The sequence below is a fragment of the Mustela erminea genome, chromosome 9, assembly GCF_009829155.1.
Source record: "Mustela erminea isolate mMusErm1 chromosome 9, mMusErm1.Pri, whole genome shotgun sequence".
NCBI classification, from domain to species: domain Eukaryota; kingdom Metazoa; phylum Chordata; class Mammalia; order Carnivora; family Mustelidae; genus Mustela; species Mustela erminea.
This window is the reverse complement of record NC_045622.1, coordinates 102,945,698-102,966,442: the sequence shown is the minus strand read 5'-3', so window position 1 is coordinate 102,966,442 and position 20,745 is coordinate 102,945,698. Positions and strand designations below refer to the sequence as shown.

The 20,745-nt window shown below is 51.6% G+C and overlaps 2 protein-coding genes across 12 annotated transcripts in view; one reads left to right on the top strand and one right to left on the bottom strand.

Moving 5' to 3' along the window:
• Positions 1-17,101, bottom strand: part of STX3 (syntaxin 3) — a 42,267-nt gene extending 25,166 nt beyond the window's left edge. For 7 of the 8 annotated variants that reach the window (XR_004289011.1, XM_032356802.1, XM_032356806.1 and 4 more), the window contains exons 1-2: positions 16,823-17,039; positions 1,948-2,031 (exon numbers count right to left, since the gene is read on the bottom strand). Coding sequence is in view for 7 of the 8 variants with exons in the window: in XM_032356802.1 (XP_032212693.1) it covers positions 1,948-2,031; positions 16,823-16,852 (114 nt within the window). In the remaining variant the exon portion in view is untranslated. Of the gene's footprint in view, positions 1-1,947; positions 2,032-16,822 lie in introns of all 8 variants that reach the window. The other variant, XM_032356801.1, reaches the window with a different exon arrangement.
• Positions 17,102-17,473: 372 nt separating this feature from the next.
• Positions 17,474-19,808, top strand: LOC116598261. Of its 4 annotated transcripts, none has more exons than XR_004289012.1 (3): positions 17,474-17,845; positions 18,086-18,304; positions 19,123-19,222. XR_004289012.1 is itself a non-coding variant. In XM_032356810.1 (3 exons), the coding sequence occupies exons 1-3, from the start codon at positions 17,735-17,737 to the stop codon at positions 19,326-19,328; spliced, it is 651 nt and encodes a 216-aa protein (XP_032212701.1). In that variant the 5' UTR covers positions 17,474-17,734; the 3' UTR covers positions 19,329-19,808. The 4 variants fall into 4 exon arrangements, 3 of the variants coding, with proteins under 3 accessions (XP_032212701.1, XP_032212702.1, XP_032212703.1); XM_032356810.1 differs by having other exon boundaries at positions 17,474-18,023; positions 18,149-18,304; positions 19,123-19,808; XM_032356811.1 differs by having other exon boundaries at positions 17,474-18,060; positions 18,209-18,304; positions 19,123-19,808.
• Positions 19,809-20,745: the final 937 nt, after the last annotated feature.

Sequence of the window (20,745 nt, the reverse complement as noted above, 5' to 3'; positions counted from 1 at the left end):
CCCCGCCCCACTGCGGCGTGATCCTCACGGGGCCCGTCAGATGGAAAGCAGGGGAGTGACATTTACCTAAGCCCAAACAAAGCATTTTCTGGGGGTCAACTCTTTTACTCCCCAACAAATCTGCAAGGTGACTGTGTTGCTCCCCATTTCACAGACCAGCTCATCGAGACTAGGGGAAGTCAAGAAACATGTCCAAGATCACACAGTTAGTAGCAGATAAAGAACTTAACTCCAAGATGACTCTCTTTCCACCCCACTGTGTAGTCCCCTCCCCCACCCTAAATATGACAGGGTTTGGATTTGTTTTTTGTTTTTTCCTTTTCCTCAATGACAGAAAAGCATCTGGTAAGAAGAAAGCAAAAAAGAAAAGCAGCCCTTGAGGTCTTGTTAAGATTCCAAAAATGACTTTGATGCAGCCAGCACTTGTCTGTTCAGAGAACCCTTGCCGGATGTCTGATACCCACGTTACCCCCATAACAACCTTGAAAGTACGTACTGACATTCCCAATTTCCAGAGCAGGAATTAGAGGCCAAGGGCGTTAAGTGACTGGACCAAAATCAACTGTTAAGAAATGCTTGAGGAACTGGGACCACGTTGTGGAGGCCCACCATCTTCCCACATCACATGGGACCCTGCCTTCCGGGGACCCTCACGCTGGCTTACACAGGGCAAAGCACTGTTTCTGGCAAAGCTTCCTTATCTAAGGGAAGATGTTCTCTAACGTCTCTGCTTCTCCAAGGCAAGATCAGAACAAGCTACCGTGCCTACAGGGGTCCTCCCCACCCCTGAAAAGACATGTTCCTGCCACGATCCACACCTGGGACAGCACTGGACTCACAAAACTCAAGTGCTCTTGGGTCTCACAAGGACTCCTCCACCAGAAGGACAGACCCACCCAGGGAGAGCGTGGGGAACTGCGGGCGTTCACAGACAACTTCCCCATCAGGCCAGCACGCACTGCAGTTCGCTCCTACCCGCTAACGACTCCCACAGACGACCTGCCGTGAACTGCCACGCTATTTAGACAAGAGCTAGAGGGCGACTTCCCACATCCCCGACCTAGAGACAGGAGGTACCCACATTCTTCCTGTGGAAAGAATGTAGCGCTCCTTGTCTTCTTTCCAAAAATATAAAAAGCCTAAATTAAAAAAACAAAACACAAACAAACAAAAAACCCACAATATGATGGCAGAAACTTCCATCATGGAACTTTTTATGCTTTTGTTTTGAAGGATTATCCATCAGACCCGAACAGGTCTGATACTACACTGAATGCCTTACAAACATTCCAGGATATCATCGTGATAACCCCACGGAGGATTATAGTATCGATCCAGATACGGAAACCATGTGTGGGAAGGAACCACCACAGGTCAGCAGCAGGGCTGAGATGTGAACCCATGACTCTACTCCACCACTCACCATCGAAGAGCGGCATTCCCCACGAGGACCTTCGAGATCAAAGATTATGTGGATCTACAGAGGGGGATCTCTGCCCCTGTTGAACTTCCAAAAACATAAACTGCTCATTTCTTAAGTGCTACAGTTATCACTAGACTTAAGTTAAAGAGCCTGAGTTTTTGGAAACAACAAATAGGATCTATCTGAATCACGGACCAAAAAATGTAATATTTTTTTCTTCTACACTCTTGACGTGACCCCCATGGTTGATCCTGTATTGAAATCACAAAATTTAGGCAAGAAAGGGTATCATGAAAATGGTGTCATGTAGCATAAGACCTTAAAAACATCTCTTTACGTATAATTTAACCCTCCGTTGACTTTCTCAGTAAGATTAAAGATCCAGCCCCTCCCAAGTATGTATGGAAGAGAATCTCTGGGCAACTGCTTGACCTGGCCGCCCCCACCCCAGAAAAAGATCGACCATCCTTTGCTACCCTTGAAAGAGCCGAGTTTCCTCATGTACATTCAAGACGGTCTCCTACCTCCGCAAAGAACTCATCCATGAAAGCCGTGTTGTCAATGGCAATCTCGACCTCGTCCGCATCATCATCCTGTGTGAGCTGCTTCTGTGGGAGACAGAAAGGAGCAGAGTGAGGCTCAGGACCCGAGACGGGGCTAAGGGCACCAACCGGCGCTACGCCCATACTAAGCATTATACATATAGGATCTCCCTTAAAACTCAGAACAGCTCTGTGAGGCATCAAACTCCAACCTCACACTGTCTGCACTTCAACCCCAGCTGCACCGCTTACTGACTTTTGGCAGTGGGGTGGGGGAGAAAGGGAGGGATGGGTAAGCTACCGACCTCACTGTGCCTCGGCTTCCTTATCTGTAAAATGTGGACGATGCACTAAAGAAGGGGGAGTGGTTAAGAAATGAGACAATGAAGCTAAAACATGTTTTCATTGTGCCTGGCATACTGTAAGTACTCAATAAATGCTAGGTTTTAACGTTGTTGTTACTGTTGTTGTTGGAGGTAGTAGGGTACGTAGTAGTAGGGGTAGTATTATGACTCGATCCAGTTGGAGAACCTAAAACAGAGAGGTTGCACAACTTGGCCACAGTCACACAGCTAAAATGTGGAGACAGATTCTAGCCTGTCTCTTGGATTTGGACCCCATGTTCCCAGCCCTTTCCCCCACAGTGTTCAAACGCGTGTCTGCCCTACCAGAGATCTCTATTGGAACAGTTTCTAGCCTCGGTTCCTCCACAGCACTCGCTTCTGATCCTCACAGTGGGAGCAAAGATTTTCCTGTTTTCATAAACCACCTACTGCAAAAAACCCGGCACTGTGTGTTGTTCCCTGTCAGAACGCATGTTTATGAGGAAACGGAAGCTCTCCCCTCAGCCCCCGGCAACCCCTGGGGACCCCAGCGTTATCTCATCCCACTTCCTCTGCAAAATCATAAAACGGCTACCTAAAGGAACTGATTCCACTCCTGCTCAGCATCCAGGGCCTCAGCTGTTTCTATGTTCTCCCCAGCGCCACACAACACACTGACCACTTCTAAGCACAGAGGGAAAACAGGTCCTTGGCAGTAGAAGTGGGGAGCGGCAATCCCCCTACACCTGCTTCTCCACGACCTCCAGGGGGCTTTCTAAACCAAGATGTGTCACCCAGACACTCTGAACCCACCAGGGGCCTCTCTTCTCTCCCGGCTACCAATCTCCTCCCCAACACACACACACACACACACACACACACACCACCACCACCACCACCACCACCCACGCCCCCCAATCCCACCCTCAACAGATGATGGAATTACTAGGAATTCCCACTGAAATCTGAGACTCTCCAGACACCTGCAGAGTCTGTTCTGACCAGCTGGCTCCCCCATCGTGGCATTCTCTGGCTTGTCTGGAACCATCAGCAACCCAAACTTGACAGCCATATTCCAAGAAACCAAATTCGAGGGCAGTGCTACAGCCCCTGAAATCGACTTCCTAAAAAGTCATTCTTTCTGTTCGTCTCCTCCAGGACTGAAAGTCCCATTGCCTAAAAGAGCACAAGGGACCCATTAAGGGCTGGCCCCACCCACACGCCACCCTCTAGGGTGAACTCTCTAGACCAGGCACTGGCAACTCCTGGCTGTTCGAGGACACACCATTCTTTCATTTGCTCAAATGTCACACAAGGACCAGCTGGAAAAACTGTACTTAGCCTTTAAAAGTCAATCTCAAGACCAACTTCTCTGTGTGCCTTCCCGGACACTTCCCCGCTAAGGTCTCAGCGCACCCAGCACAGCCTACTGTTAATTATTCCTTCGCTGATCAATCTTCATCTCCTCCACACCCTGGCTGTAAACCCTGAGGGCCAGGGTTGCCTCATCTACTGTCACAGACACTCTGAGTGTCCCTGCCTGCCCAGAACACCTTCCTCTGTGCAGAGGACCTTCCCAGAATTGTGTGGGGAAGGTAAAGGGGACCGACCCGGACCCCGGCTCCCTGAGGGATCTGAACGGCACAGTGAGCAGAGCTGAGTCGGCCAGCGGCAGTACCCAACAGAGACACCTGCTGGTTTTGCAGTCACCCTTGCCTCTACCCTTCCGAAGCGGCATCTCGGCTTCCGGCATGTTCCACAGAGGTTCCTAGCACTCCTCCAATGAGCTGAACAGTACTCTTCTAATATTTCAAAAACTCCGTTTTGGAGGAACTGGCTCTTGTCATTCATTCAGGTGTATACTGAGCACAGACCAGGGGCCAGATATGTAAAAAAATGGAATCAGTTTCAGCCCAGTGATAGACTAGCCTCTGCACAGATGCAGCCTGCACTCAGCAGTTTCTATTTGTTTGTTTGTCTGTTTGTTTATTAACATAGAATGCATTATTTGTTCCGGGGTTAGCCAGCAGTTTCTAAAGTGGACACAGAGCACTTCCTTTATCAACTATCATCAGTACGTGGGCCTCTTGGCAGCCTCCAGAGAGAGCTCCATGTCCCGGGAAGGATCTCTGTGACCCTCACTGGAAAACAAGGTCCCAGTCTTCCTCAGGGAAGGTGAGTTAACAAGTGTTTGTTGAGTTTCCTCTCTACAGACGTCATGGCAGTGGGATGAGGCTACCACCCTGGCATGGACGGAGGGAGGTTTCTGGAAGCTGAGAACAACTGTGTCCTGGAGCATGGAAGGCAGCCACCTAGCAGTCCGTCGTAGCATATATCTTTGAGGCCCCTGGAATTTGCACAAAGCTTCCCCCCATCCGAGACATCACTTCTTGGCTTGGAGAAGGCCTGGTGGGTAGGGAGGCACAGACTGCTCCATCTCCAGTGAGAGAATGTGTGAGCCAGGAAAAGAGAAGTCTTTGGAAACTCACAACCTGGGTCTAAAACATGTTGTTAACCACTTGCTCGCCGTGAGACCCCAATCAAGTCTCCTACTGCTCTGGGGTTCTTACCTATAAGTGGTAATAACACTACACACCTTACGACATTGATGGGCATTAGAAAACAGCACATCTGGAAGGTCTCCAGCACAACACTGGGCACACACCAGTTTCCCTATCACCTTGCTGTAAAGACATGTTGTCTAAAAGAGTGAGCTCTCCTCCCTCAAGGAAGTTCTCACACTAACAGCTAGGACAGTAAGGTCGGCTCCAGGGCGTCCAGATGACGTGGGATCCAAGGCTCACATCAGCACATACTGGTCGCCAAGCCTTACACGACTGGTTTAGCATCTCTGAGCCTCAGTTTCCTTACTACAAAATAGGGATAATAGTATCCACCAATGCTTCTGTGAGGATTCAATAATATTTTAAAGTTCCTTAGGCAACAGACAGCATGTAGTTACAACTCAAAAATGCCGCCATACAGAAGATCTAGCCAGCTTCTCTACAGCTGCAACCTGAATTTAAGTATCTTTAAATGGGGAAGGGGGGGCGGAGACATGACTCTTAGAGCTGAAGGCAACTGTACAGATTCTATCATCAAATTCTCTCACTTAGAGATGAGCAAATCAAGGCCCACAGCCAAACGCTGAGTTACGGACACAGCCAGGAAACGAGCTCGGGTTTCTTGATTCCCATCTTCCCCTGCAGAGTCTTTCCCACCAGGCTGGGCCACTTCCAAAAATGTAACACAGCAACACCAACGACAACAGCACAGCTTGAGTCCGGTCAGAGAATCCAAGCAAGAGCCTGTCATCACGGGTTATCCGGAGTCGTGGGACATGGGGACTCCCACCAGGCTTTTACACTGGGAGATCTAACTGGTCCCAGGGAGACCCTTTGTCCCTTCTGACACAGCCAAGGCTCTCTGGACTGAGGCCTCAGGGACCCCAAGCATGCAGCACCCTTTCTCTTCGGCCCACAAGACTGAGCACAGCCAAGAAAAGAACTTCACCATCTTTATCAAAGAATCAAGGCGTGTGGTAACAGGAACATTGCAGGAACTGCAACGTGGGGCCGCAGCAGAAACTCTGAGAACCTTGAGCTCGGCCACTTCCTTCCCCCTCCCATAGGCACAGCCTCCTGCTGCCCGCCCCACCCCACCCCCACCCCAGGAGATGGGAGATCTACCAGGGGGCAGCGCTGGGTCTGTCGCCCACCCCTGCCTCCCAAATGTGCCCCACAGTCCTGTGAAGGAGCCGTGACCACAACCTCCTCTGCAGAGTGGGGAGAGTTCAGGGCCCTAGAGCACAAAGTGCAGGGGCCAAAGCCCTAATTCCTCTCACTCCGCACTAATCGCCTTCTCTGTTAACCTCGGGTCCCCCTTGTTCGCCCCCACAGACCCCTGGCCACGACCCGCTAGCTGCTTCACGTTCATCATGTCAGTGAGCCCCGTCCATGTTTTATAGTTGAGGACCTGCAAGCCATGGACGTGCTAAAGTTTCCCGGGGTCTCCCAGCCACTGATCTGCAGCGTCTACGCTCACACCTGGGTTGTCTGTCTTACGCCCTTGTTATTCCAGTGCACCTTCCCAAAGCGGCCTATCGCCCAGAGCAACCAGCAACCAGAGCGAGCAGCAGCCCAGCTGGGCGCTTGTCTCATTAAGCCTGGGTTTTCTCACCAAGTAAGGAGCTTAGCTCTCCAGGCCGGCTTTGTGGAACCCCAGGACATTCATTCGAGATGTGCCTCCCAAACCACCCAGGGAAGCCAGGGACGGGGAGCCAAGCAGGCAGGCCCTTCCCTACTCTGAAATCTGCACACCTTCCCTTTTATCTGCTTTATACCCCAGGGCTGAATATAACATTGCATTTGAAGAGTCCTGTTGTCAAAAAAGAAAGGAAGAAAAAAGGAAGCGGACAGGCAAACCAGCAAGCTTAGCTGGCCAGGAAACCACAGGCTTCAACAAATAGATGCCTTCTGGAGCACAGAGATAGAGAAAGCAAGCCCCTCCCTCCTTTCCAGGTACAAACTTCCGGTTATAAAATAAGCCACGGGATGAAAGGTATGGCACGGGGATTACGGTGGATACTGTCATAAGGTTGTATGAGGACAGAGGGTAATCACACTTACTGTGGTGAGCTCTGCGTAACACGGAGAGTTATCAAAATCACTGTGTTGTACGCCTGAAACTAAGATAACATCATATTTTGACAGCATGTTAATTAAAAATTTAAAAAAAAACAATATTGCTGCAATGTAAGTTTAAATCATCAGCCATTCCTCAAGGATCATACACATCAGAGCAGCAAGACAGAGGGGAGGGACAAAGAAAGAAACAGGGAGCCATCCCAAATGAAGACGTCCCCGATTCCCGCCTTGCCACAGCTGCCAGGCCGCAGGAAGACAGGAGGGTCCCGGGACATGCCAGAAGGCCCGGGATGAGGGAAATACTCAGAGGGGAAGGCACTAGCAGTCTGGACTAGGAAGGGACATCTGGTCCTTAACTTCCCCCAGTAGGGTATTAAAGGATTGCGGCTGGAGCGGGGGCAGGGCTCTCCTGGCTCAAGCAGGTGAACACAAATTTGTACACTTCCTCCTCCACATGCGGGAACAGCTCTTTGCTTGGGAGCTACACACTCCTCTTCATAAACCCGGATTCTGCCCCGATTAAATTCAAAGGGACAATGGCATGAGACTTTCCCTGTCCTTGCCGCCCCCTCCCCCACCCGCTTCCCTCTGGAATGAGGGCTGTGGATTCCCAGAGACAAAAAGCACCAATGAGGATTCTAAGTGTGCACGCGCGCGCGCACACACACACACACACACACCCATGACACACTGCCCAACATCTGGTTTTTCCAGTCCCTCTTCTTCAATTAAAAGAGCCAGAAATTCTGAGTAAGCGTGTCAGCTCTCAAGAGGTACTCGGTGCTCGTGTTCCCCACTTACAGCGGCCGATGGCCCTTCTCCAACACCCATGTTCCCTCCCAGCCTGTTTTCTCTTCCAGTGAAAGCCTCCAGGGGGACACTTCCCCTTCTGACCGAAGCCTGCCAGAGGAATCAAGAGGAAATCCACGGTGAACAACACCCTAGTGAGCCTCGCACTTTTACTTTCAAGATGTCTTCCAGATGAGTAACCTGAGGCCCACGCTGGCCCTGTCTGGAAAACGAAGAACTGAGGAACCAGCCCGGGGCCAGGCTGGCCAACAAGGCCAGCGAGTCCGTGGACAACCGAACAGGACCCGCAGTCCCTGACGGCCCCACGCCACAGGTTCTGCCTCAACAACACTACTTCTTGTTGTAGGTGTGTATTTCGTCACTGACACGAAGCCACCTCTCGAGCAGGCAGTTAAACACTGTGTCCACAGGGGTTCTGGCCAGTAAGGGGCAGCAGGAGGGCTTGACAGAGGGTCTGCGGGGACCAGCGCTCTGGTCCCTGCCCTCCACCTCCACCCGCAGATCCTTCCCACTCCTGCTTGGGGATGCTGTGAACTGGATTAATCTATACACATGAATGAAAAAGTTACCAGAACAGGGGTGCCTGGGTGGTTCAGTCAGTTAGGCAACAGGCTCCTGGTTTTGGCTCAGGTCATGATCTCAGAGTCGTAAGATCAAGCCTGACATCGGGCTCCACACTTAGCACAGAGTCTGCCTTGGGACTCTCTCTCCCTCTTCCCCTACTCTCTCTCTCTCCCCCCCCCCAAAATAAATAAATTATTTATTTAAAATTTATCCACGTATGTAAATCCTATGAATCTTACACACCTCTACAGAGACACACAGACACATCTGACATCCCAGGTTAAGAATCCAGCTCTGCAGCTCAGCTGCTGTATGATCTTAAACAAGTCACTGAACCTCTCTGGTGGGGCTCCCTCCTTTGCAACATGAAGAATCTGCTCACAGAACTGTTGTGAGGATTAAATGAGTCAATACATGTAATGTTGAGAGCAGTGCTGTGTACATATTAAATGCCCAAGACCACGCCACCTAATCTAGAACCGGGCCTGTGTCCTCTGAACAGAGTTTCTACCAAAGGTGGTAGAAATAAATAATACCAATTCTCAGGTGAGGACAGAAGGTCCCTCAGCCGGAACTGAAACTTCCTTCATTTATTTGAATGAAGTCATTTTTCTGGAATATGCATTTAAAGAAATAAAGCTTCTGCCAACTTCTAGCAAATTTTGATATCCACTACTCTTATTATCACTCTAAACATTCTGTCATTTCCTTTTTGGTTTCTTCTTAATCCAAGAGTTATTTAGAAAGATGTTTTAAATTTCTAAAGCAGGTAAGCATCCCAGGGGGAGGGGGTGGGGCAGGGGGGAGGATTATTGTATTGTTAATTTTATTATGTCATCATCAGAGAACATGGCCTAAAAGATTTCATATTCTGTGCAATCCGACATATATTTTCTTCTTGTCTTCATACACGGTCAGTATTTTTCAGTCTTCTGCATGTGTTTGAAAAGATCCTGCTTTCCATTTGTTGGATATAAAAATCATTGAAGTTTCATTCCCAGTACCATGTTAACTGCCAACTGTTTCTGCTTCTCGGGACCTGAGCTAGGTCTGGAGAAGGAACAGTGAAAAGGGATGGAAGTTCACCCAAAGAAAAGGAGGTGGGGGAAAACGTCCTCTGGGTAGATGTCTATACAGATGAGGAATCTGTGGTAGGGGGTTAATTCGTCCAGAATCACACGGCTAACATGGAACAAAGCCAGGATGGAACGCTGCTGGCCCAATCCACTGGGCTCATGGCGCATGAACTTAGAGAGATGATGGGATGTCACAGCCCACCCCACAGCCACACATCCTCTTTCCCACAGGATGAAGTCCCATCCATTCACTCACCCAACAGTATTTACTGAACCACCATCATTTGCCAGACAACAGTACAGACACTGGAGATGCACAGACCAAGCTTGGCACGCCCTGTCCTCCAGGACCTCACTAGCTCCAATGGGAGGCACACCGGTCCTTACAGCTCCACATGCTGAGCGAGGATAGCACTGAAGGAATCACACACCCAGGCGAAGATGGGGTGCCCAACCTTGCCTGAATCTAAGGGGATTCCTTCCTGGGGAGGAGAGATGTCTATTAGAGAATGTTACAAAGGTGACCCCGTGGGGAAATGCTAAAAGATGAGTAGGTTTACCCAAAGGATACCTGCAGGAAGGCCACCAGAGTGAGAAGCCCACCCCTCTTCCTGTGTCCTCTCACATCCCAGGAGCCATTCAAAGAAACTGAAAAATATCTTCTGCTTCTCCCTGGACGGGTCAGGTCCCTCCAGCTCTTGCCCCCTACTCCAGCCTTTTCTGACTTCCTCTCCCTCTGCACCCCACCCTCCGATACCCCCACAGCACCCCATTCTCAAGGACACAGAATGGAGGAACTAAAACCATCTTCCTCTCGACTCATCCCCAGCCTCCTGCTCAACACTTCCTTTCCGCCCCATCCCATCACGATCTTTCTAGAACACTTAGGTACCCGAGCTCCCATCTACTGAGCGCTCCCCACGGGCTGAGGACTCGTCTAAGACGTGCACTTTACCTTTACCATTTAACCTCGACAGCGATCTTCTGGGGACCCTCCCCATGTTACAGCTGAGAAAATAAAAGCAGAAAGAAGCCAAGCAACCTGCCCAAGATGGCGCAGATGGTGAGCGCCTGAGCCAGGAGAGCCCTTGCTCCCATGGCCGCGAGCGACGCCTCCAACTGCCACTACACCCCCGCGCAGGCATGCAGCGCTGGCCTCCCGAAACACGCTTCCAAGGCATGAAAACACCCAAGCCATGGAAACACCAACCAGGCTGTGGAAAACAAGGAATGACAGAGAAACCGTCACAGGCCAGGGAAGGTGAAGGAAGCAGGACACCCAACTGCCATCTGGAGTCCTGGACCGGAGCCCAGGTCAGAGACAGGGACATTCGTGGGAAAAGGAGTGGAATCCAAATCCAGTCTGGAGTTCAGTGGGTAGTAACAGGCCAATACCGGTTCCTGAGTTTTGGCAAGCGCACCATCATAATGGAAGGTGTTATCCAGGGAAGATACCAGATGCAGGTAGACAGGGTCTCCCTGCCCTGTCTCTGTAATTTTTCTGTAAATCCAAAATTAGTCCAAAGGTACAAGTTTATTTTTTTAAAAAAGCAAGCCCAATGCCCCACTGAGTTGCCCTGACCCAAGCAGCTAAGCACCCCAGAGAGCAGCTGTTCCCCTCACCTCCTTTAGGCTGAACCGCATTCACAGTGCCCGCAGGGGAACGCTGCTGTGGAAATGGCCCATTGCCAGAAAACCGGCTGACCTGACCAGGGAGACTGAGGACACTGGTGACAGGAGGAAGCCACATAGACCTGAAGTCCAAGTGGCTGTAGGTATGGCCCCTCGGGGGCTCCAGAATCCCAAGTCAGCTCATGTGCAGACTGTCCCCATTCATTCACTGGATGCATGGTCTACAGCCTTCCCTGCTGGGGGCTCTATGGTCTGTGCTCCCCCAGACAGCACACACACCAGGCAGGCAGCTTCCAACACTCGGTCCCTGCTGTTACCCACCAGCAAGTATAAAGAGTTCGAGGAGTGGGAAGTGCTGCCCACTCAGGGTCTGGAGGCTGCCCCGCGGTGACCCTGGACCAGAGCATTCAGAGGTGTCTAAGACTTTGCCAGGGGAAAAATTCTGTTGAGCTACATTTTCACCCGTGGCATCCACATCTTCTCTTTCACTGCCCTTCTGAACGGGGCCATGCTCCATGATGAACCAGGCTGAGGGTTTAGGAACAGCAAGGAGCCTCAAAACTCGACCATCCTGTCCTTGAGGGTGGAATCAGTGACCCCTGGCTTCTTAAGCAAAGTCACAGGCTTCCTGAGTAAATGCTGCATTTCACCAACCTATAGGTACTGGAGAGGAAAGCCGAAGCCATAATCATGAGTAAGGGCTGTGTAAGGGCCAAGCCGTGGATTTGTCAATACACAATACACAAATGTTGGCTAGATGACCACCACGCAGAGTGCCAGGCACTGGAGCCCCACAGGAATCTCCTCTCTGCCACTGCATCAAGGGGCGTGCAGTGCAGTGTGGCTGGGAGACGATCAAATACGGATGCAGGAAAACCTAAAAAAGCCAGACATATTCGATTCTTGATCCCAACACTTCCTAGCTGGGAACGTCAATCAAATCTGAGCCTCAATCTCCCTACCTGTGAAATATAAACCATCACCTTGCCTTGCACAGTTGACAGGGTTAGAGACAACGTCCATAAGGCCCCTAACACAAGTCCTGTCAGAGAGTCAGTAGCTGCTCAAAAAAGGGTCATTTTTACAGCAGCTGATGATATGGTGACAACAAGGAAGAGAATTAACAATTTTTAAGATTTTATTTTTAAGTCGTCTCTACACCCAGTGGGAGCTCAACTCACAACCCTGAGATTAAGGATAGTCTGCTGTGGAGTCCCAGCCAGCCAGGTGGCCCTAGAATCATCAATCTCAAAGACAATAGGACCTAGGAGACAAAGAGTCCAATTCATGAAAAAAACAAATGAAGGTGGTTTCAAGCCTGCTTCGTGATGACAAAAACCCCACTGGCCTCACAGGAGAAAGGCATCTGCTACAAAGCGGTGCAGACCATGTGGGCACCTGGAACGGTAGGAGGAGATCCAGGCTGCAGTTAGGGAGGGGAGTGTCAAGAATGTGTTTTGGGAAGATAGGTAGGAATTTTGATAGTTGGAGAAGGGAGAGAGCATGACACAAACAAGCATTTCTCCCCCAGCTTCTGCCAGGCCCCGGCCTCCCCCTCACTCCCAGAACAAAAATAAATCTAATCCCCTTCTCTCGTCCAAGCGCTTTCTCTTCTGGCCTCTGGCTGATGAGTCCGTAATCCCTGCTCAATCCCCTGTCACTCAGCCCCGTGGGGCCTCCTGTCTGCTCCAGCTCAACCGCTCTCCCATGGGGTGAATCCTCCCAGGAGGAAACCACTGACCAGTGAGAAATCTTATCACTAAAGGACAGAAGCTCAGTGAAAAGGTTCTTAAGTTGAATCTTCATCAAGAGATTCTCAAGTCAGGATGTCAAGATTTGGTTATGAGCCAAAGCACCTGGCACACCAGAGGAGCCCAATATGTATTTACTGAATGAAGTAAGCTTTAAAGGGGAAGTACAGCCCTATGCTTCTGACGGGGTTACCCTCGAACCCTTACCATTGGGCCCCCCATCCCAAGGAGACCCCAGAACGTCAAATGCAACAGGAGGCCAAGAAGCCTTTGGGGGATGCAGTAAGACACAAGACAGAACAGAAAGAAAAAAGAGTCCGTCTGGCCTTTCGAGCCCCACGTGGTTGATTTCATTAGTGTGTCCCTGTTGGCACTGCTTTGGAGGGCCCGGTGTATCCCAAGTTATTTCTAGTCCTTCACAGGCCAACTTCAGGGGATCCAAAGTCCTTGACCTCGATTCCCGACATCATTGGCTTCCCTGCTATCATAACCTACCTTTGGTTTGGGTTCTTCTTTCATACGTGACCATTTACTCTTTAAGACCCAGACTCTGTGTCCTAATTCTGTCTAACATGATGTCCAGGAGGAAGAGGTCCAAGAGGATGAGGCTGAGCCTTTCCAGCACATACAAGTCCCAAAGCACTGATCGTGGTGAAGAAGGGAAGCGCTCACGAGTGGGAGAGTGGCTCAGAAAACCCCCGAGCCTCCCCTCTCAGATTTTACGTGTCCTGGAGAGATGAGACTTGGTCTCAACAAAACCAGCTAACTATCCCTTCTGGCAAGCACTCTCTAGTGCCTTGTCCCCAGAGGCCAGTCAACAGGCTCTTCCCACTGTAGCGTCCCCAAGGACGGGATTGTCATCTTCTGCTTCTCCCGCATCTCCCTGTCTGTGAACTTCCTACAAACATGCAGAACAGGCGGTAATCGCCAGTAAAGCCAAATACCCATCACTGGTGCTTGGGCCATGGCAGGTGCTCGGTACATGTTTGCGGAATGAAAAGGGAGCACGGACAGGAACTGCATGGACTCCAAGGACCCCAAAGTCGGCTAAGTGAGAAATCAGCAAGAACCGCCTTGTGAGACAGGCTGGGGATAGGCAGTGCCCATTCCTGGCGAGCCTGTCCTCTTCCCTGGGGAAGCAGGCTGCTGACTAAGCCTACCAGGGAGAACAGGGAAAGGGATGAGTCAGGTCTTGTGACCCTGGCCTCTGGAAGGGATGCCCCTCAGTGTGGACGGTGCTCCCAGCAGATCAGGTTGGGGAACTCACATGTCCTATGGCCGATGATTATCTCAGATTATCTCATTCAACTTCCACAACGGCACTATGGGGGGACCGTACAATGACCCACTTTATGGGTGCAACCCTGAGACTTCGGTCCTGGAAACCTCAGAGCCTCACCTCACCTAGAACCGACTCACACACAACAAAGCATCCACACATCATTAGGGTGAATGAGGGCCTGAAATCTTTTCATTTGTCTTCACTGCTCAAATTCCTACAATGTTCAACCTCCCACAAGCTTCCTGCCTCACGCCACCCCCACCCCCCACCTCCAGCTTGAGGGTTCCCAACCTCTCTGGCCAGCCCAGTCTGTCCTTGGGCAGCTCTCACTACTGACAAAGCTTTTGTGCAGAGTCCTTCTTTCTACGCATCAACTTCAATCTCCTTTTATCTACAAGGATGAAAGCTAATCTCCCACACGTGACATCCCTCCCACTATCTGGAGGCAGTTATCAGCTCACCTCCCCTAAAGGTTTAGAAAGATCCCACAGAGGAGATTGCAGAGGACTCCTCCACCTGAAACGGGTTTCTCGCAAGGTAAAGAATGTCCTTCACCGATGAAAGCAATCAGAGGGAGGGTTACCCTGCTGCAGGGAAGGCACCTCTCACCCGCAGGGGGATAGGGGCGGGGTGCGGACTAGAAACAAAAATCCAAGCAAACTTGAACAGAACTCACAGAAGACGTGAACCAGGAGGGGCTTCTGAGGTGAACAAAAGTTCTTGTTTAACAAAAGAGGAACAGAGAAGCAGAAGGATAAAGGATAAGAAGGAACACAGCTCTTCAGTGGCTGGGCGACAATCAGAACCTTTGAACCTGCGGCCTGGTCCTCTCTGCTCCAAAACACTAGGGCGGCACCCTGACCTTCCCTGGAGGAGAAGCCCCATTTGACAGAGGGTGACAATGAGACTCGGGGAACCAACCCAAAGGGACTTGCTTGGCTTTCCTGGCAAGGAAACTCAGAACTCAAAGTTCTCTGCTATTTGTTGACAATTGGCTTAAAAGGGGCTGTGGGCTATCTTCCTCTGCAAAGGGATTTTCTAACACAAGGAAGGGAGTTGCCTCCGCCCCCTGTTCAGTTCAGCGCTGTTTTAGGACTGGTGGGTGTGCTGGCCCATAGAGGAAGAGCTTCAAAACCACACTCCTCTTTCCTCCCTGCCTCCCCAGCCAGCACACCTCAGGAAAAAAGAGTCCGGTGGAAAGCGTCAGGAGCCTGGGATCCATTCCGGGTTGTGCCCTGCCCAGCTCTGGGATACCCCTCCTACCCAAGCTGGGTTCTACTTGCCTCTTGTATGAAAATAGGGGCAATAAAATCTGTCCCGTCAGTGACCAGGATGTTATGAGGCTCAGATGACAAGGCGAGCGGGAGGCAGGGAGTCTCCCTCCCACTCTCTGCAGCTGTGCCTTCTGCATCCTCCGTTCCCCATCACCCTGGCCCCCTCTGCAGCCCTAAGACCCAGAGCTGGCAGAGCAGGCGAGGGGGGCATGAAGGTCCCACCAGAGACAAGGGAGGAGAAAGAAATACCAACCCAATGCCCTCCTGGCAGTCCCTCACGCTTGTAGGAGGACTGGATTTTTCCAAAGAGCTTTTACAGCTACCAGCATAATATTTACCGTATATTAATCCTATCTGTGCTCTGTACCTTGAAAAGGGGTCTGTGTGCTCTCTCACTATCAGTCCTCACAAGCATACACTTTACAGATGACAAAACTAGGCTCCGAGTAAGCAGTGCAGCCAGGAGGCAAACCCAGTTCTATATATTCCTGTGCTCCCCAAAGCTGAATGTGGTTTTGCCTCACTGGGGAGATTCCTAAGTAATCAGATTGATTTTGTAGGTCCAGGTGGGGCGGGGGTGGGGAGAGGCCTAGACTTCTCACTACCTAACAAGCTCCCAGGTAGAGGGACTGTTCTGTATCTGCCAAAGGCTAGATTTAAAATTCCATCAAGACAGAGCCTGTGTCACCCAATCCCCAAGGCTTAGCACAGGGCCTGCCCCATAGAATGTACTCAGTAATTATTTGTAGAATGAGTCAATGACTCAAATACCCACGCTTTAACAATTCTCTACATCAAGTCCCATTATGTCATTTGATATCATAACAAATCTCTAAGGCATGATCATCCTCACTCAAAAGATAAGGAAAGAGAAGCTCGGAAGGGTTAAGTAGGCTGAGTTTTTCAGCTTTAGTGCAGTGGGACCAAAGACAGTCTATCTTCGGATCCTTTGCCCAGCTGTCCGAAGGATGGGGGAGAAATTAATAATTATAGACCTCGGAATGGCGGGGAGCAAAGCCCTTCCTGGCACATGACCAGCTCCCAGCTCAGGAGGTCACCCAGGGGAGGGGCAGTCTGACTCGACGCCCCACTAAGGGAGACAAGGAGGGTAAGAGGAGGCCGATCCTGGGCAGAGTGCCAGGCAGTAGCAGGCAGGTGGAGGTGACCCCTGACTTCACAGAGAATCCCGCAGGGCTCAGGCAGCCCCGGCCCGCGGACCCCAGCTCCGGAGTGACAGTCCAGCTTGGAGGAAGGGGGCGGGGCGGGGGAAGAGCGGCAGGCATCCACGGAAATCGCAGCCCAGGGATGAATCACCGCCACATGACCCCTAAGAGGAGGGGAGGGGGGTGAGGAAGGGGCGCGGATGCGGCTGGAGCTCCGGGAGCTCAAGCCTCGCACGGGGGCCCCCCTCTAGCCCCGATGTGGGAAGCAAAGGGAAGGCCCGGTCCCGCGCAGCTGCAGCCCCCGGCCCGCCAGTTCCCGGGGGCGGCAGGACTCACGGCCTTCAGCTGCTCCAGCCGGTCCTTCATCCTGGTGCCCAGGCGCCCCGAGGCAGGTGAGCGCGTCCCAGGTGAGCGCGTCCCAGGTGAGCGGCCGGAAGTGGCGGCCGGCCGGCGCGACGGAGCTGGAGGCGCAGGCGGAGGCGGGCGGCGGCCGCGGGCTAGGAGGAGCGTCCGAGGCCACTGGAGGCTCCGCCGCGCCGCCCCCTCCGGCCCTGCCGGCACCGAGCGCTCCAAATCCGGCTCCCCGGCCGGCGCCGGCGCGCAGCGCAGATCCGCCCGGCGGGCCCGCCCCTCACCTGGGCCGCGCCCCGCGCTCCTCCTTAAAGGGCCCGAGCCGGTCCCCGCCCCCACGGCTCCCGCTACCGGCGCGCCGGCCCCCTCAGGGGGCGGGGAAGTCCTGAGGGAGGGCCGGGCCCGCGGGACCGACGGACAGCCCACCCTTTCCGTCTGCCCGCCCGCCGTTCCCCGGCTGCTCCAGGCTGTGCCGGGCCCAGCCCCAGCCCCAGCCCCGCGCGGTCCGGCGAACCGAGAACTCGGGCGACGCGCTTGGCGCCTCGCAGGTGGGAGGGAGAGCCAGGCGTGCCGCCGGGAGGAAGGGCGCTCCGGGTGCCGGAGCTGGCCGTCCAGGGGCCTGCGGGCGGACGCTGTGGACGCGCGTTCCTAGAGGAAATAACTGGGAATGCGACGGGACGGGGCAGGTGGGGGCGAAGAATTTGGGTCTGACACAGCCGGCAGTCGGGGCTCCTCCGAGGAAGGGGCGCAGTCCAGCGCCGACGCCAGCACCTGCTGCTCAGAATGTGTACAACTTTGGGGAAGTCGCCGTTTCGCCCGGGGACTCCGTTTCCGCGTCTGTAAGGCAGAGTGAATCCCCACTTGGGTGTGCCGTGAGGCCCGGGCGACGGGGGAGGAATGACTGGCTCGCGCCGCAGAGCGCGGGGTGCTGAGATGGGGACGCGCGCGAGTCTCCGTCTATTCGGAAAGCTGAAGCCGCCTCTGCTCCTCCGCCGCCCGGGTCCGCAGGTGGGATGTGTCTTCTGGAAAAGTGGGCGGGTTCTTCGTGCTGACCCCTCCCTGCATGCCCCGCCCCACGCACCCTTCCCTCTTTCCCGTTCGTCTTCCTCCTGGGGAACCAATGATCCGTCCAGCCGCGGGCCGCGCTCCGCCAGTGGGACTGGCGTTCCGGAGACTCGATGCTCAGGTCAGGACTGTGCGCTCTGTATTCAGGTTAAAAGGCTGTAAGTACTTTCGTCATTCTAACAGAACTTTGCCCTCCTCTGCGATCTCGGTGCTTGCTCCATGCTGACTTCATCGCCTCCCATAAAGATACGGTCTGCAAGCGGTCGGTGGATGAACTCTGGTTCTCAGCCGGGATCCTCCCTGTAGGGTCCGCTTCCTTCCACCCCCGGCCTCCCCTTAGAGGGGTTCCCGACCTTGATAAAGGCAGGCTTCTGCGCCCCCTGGTGGTCATACATGGAAAAGGTGAGTAAGTCAGAAACCGTCTCCCACCTTCCCTTAAATTTTTGTTAGTGGGGATGGGATAGCGGGGTCCCGCGCCTTAGAAAAAGAGAGTCTCCTGAGGGAAACAGATATTTGAAGAGCTTTACATTAAAGTCTGGAAAGGGCCATAGGAGTCTGGAATTAGGAGCAAGGATAGCCGTTCAGCTTCTGCCTGAACACATCCACAGATGGAATATTCAAGGCCTCCTTTTAAAAGATTATTGTTTTTAAAAAGATAAGATCAGGGGCACTTGGGTGGCTCATTCGGTGAGGCCTCTGCCTCCGGCTCAGATCATGATTCCAGGGTCCTGAGTCAGCTCCCTGCTCGGCAGGGAGTCTGTTTCTCCCTCTGCCTCTCCCCCACCCCAGTGCTCGCTCTATCTCTCTCTCAAATAAATAAATAAAATATTGAAAATAAAGATAAAATCATGACTCTCGGACAACTATAAAATGAACACACATCAAAGATTTTATTTGACTAATTAATGAGGGAACCATTAAGGTGTCAAAAAACTGTTAAGGGAAGGACCCAAGGAACACCCATACACAGGCAATCAGGAATGCTGAAATGAGTATGTTAAATGCAAAACTAGCTTCTCCATGGGAAAGATCTCATTTGCATCTCTATGGACAAGAGCTATTTGCATTCTGAGCAGTTTTCTACAATTTACAGAATTGTAAAATAGTTACAAGACCACAGGAGGCACAAATCAGTAATAAATGCAAATAACCCAGAAAGGCCCAGCATGCCATCTGATACCCAATAACCTAATAATTCTTTTTTCCATTTTGTTTCGCAGTTTTTCCAGACACCTCAAGGAAGCATCTTTCCTGGTTGAAAAGTTCCAACTTTTGTTCGTGTATTGCTTTACAAAACAAAAATCTCCCTCCCTGCTGCTATTTCTTGCTCCCTCCCACTGCTATTTCTTGCTCCTTGCCTTTGTCCAAACCTTTAAGAAATGTAATCTGTGCTTTCCATGCAGGGAGAGCTGCTATGGCGTTGTAGACGGATTGCTGACACAGAGCCAGGAGGCCTGGGTTCTAGGCAGACTTTCTGCCACACAACAGCTGTCCCATCACATCACACAACCTGCATTCTCCTTTGTGACATGGGGGCTGGTCAAAACTAGTGGTTCCCAACCTTTTCAAGATTAAGAATGTCCTATTGTCTTTGTTTTCATTCATGCATCTCTTATTTCAGAAGATTCCATAACCTTTTCAAAATATATTTATGGGATAATCAGAAATTTGGATTCCTCGAACTCAGAGGCATAGACCAGATCGGTGGTTGCCAGAGGTGGGGCTGCAAAATGGAAGGAGGAGGTCAAAAGGTACAAACTGCCAGTTAAAAGTCCAGGGGATGGGACGTACAGCACGGTGACCAGAGTTAACAAGAATGTGTTGTGCATTTCAAAGTCGCCGGACAGTAGATCTTTTTTTTTTTTTTAAGATTTTATTTATTTGACAGAGATCCCAAGTAGGCAGAGAGGCAGGCAGAGAGAGAGAGGGAAGCAGGCTCCCCTCTGAGGAGAGAGCCCGACGCAGGGCTCAATCCCAGGACCCTGGGATCATGACCTGAGCCAAAGGCAGAGGCTTAACCCACTGAGCCGCCCAGGCGCCCCAACAGTAAATCTTACAAGTTCTTGGGACCCCTGGGTGGCTCAGTCAGTCAAGCATCTGCCTCCGGCTCAGGGTTCTGAGAGGCTCAGGGTCCTGGGATCAGGCTCTCTGCTCAGAGGGGAGTCTGCTTCTCTCTCTGCTTCTACCCCCTCTCTCCCTCTGGCAAACAAATACATAAAATCTTTTTTTAAAAAAGTTCTCATCACAGGAAAAAATTTTAACTATGTGAGGTAACAGATGTTAACTAAATTTATTTTTCCGTGTGTGTGTATCACATCATTATGCTGTACACCTTAAACTAATACCATGTCTTGGGGCGCCTGGGTGGCTCAGTTGGTTAAACAAATGCCTTCCGCTCTGGTCATGGTCTCAGGGTCCTGGGATCAAGCCCTGCATCGGGCTCCCTGCTCAGCAGAGAGCCTGCTTCTCCCTCTCTCTCTCTCTGCCTGCCTCTCTGCCTACTTGTGTGTGTGTGCTCTCTCTCTCTCTCTCTCTCTCTCTCTCTGTCAAATAAATAAATAAATAAAATCTTAAAAAGAAAACTAATCCAAGGTCATATGTTAATTATATCTCAATAAAACTAGGAAACCAAAAAGACATTTGATTTTCTACGAGATGTTTCCATGAAGAAAAAATAAACTCTTGGTTAGCCTTTGGGGCCATAACAGAAATAACTATATAATTTAACTTAAAACTTTGTAAATATTAAAAAATACTGTAAAGAGCTCTCTTAAGTGGCACCTGGGTAGCTCAGTCGTTGGGCATCTGCCTTTGGCTCAGGTCCTGATTCCAGGGTCCTGGGA

Bases quoted from the DNA above. Each gene is read 5' to 3' on its own strand.
- LOC116598261 (XM_032356810.1), top strand. From the start codon at position 17,735: ATGACTGGCTCGCGCCGCAGAGCGCGGGGTGCTGAGATGGGGACGCGC. The intron at 18,024-18,148 runs GTCAGGACTGTG...CCTCCCATAAAG, and splicing joins TCCGGAGACTCGATGCTCAG to ATACGGTCTGCAAGCGGTCG. The intron at 18,305-19,122 runs GTGAGTAAGTCA...TTTGTTTCGCAG, and splicing joins GGTGGTCATACATGGAAAAG to TTTTTCCAGACACCTCAAGG.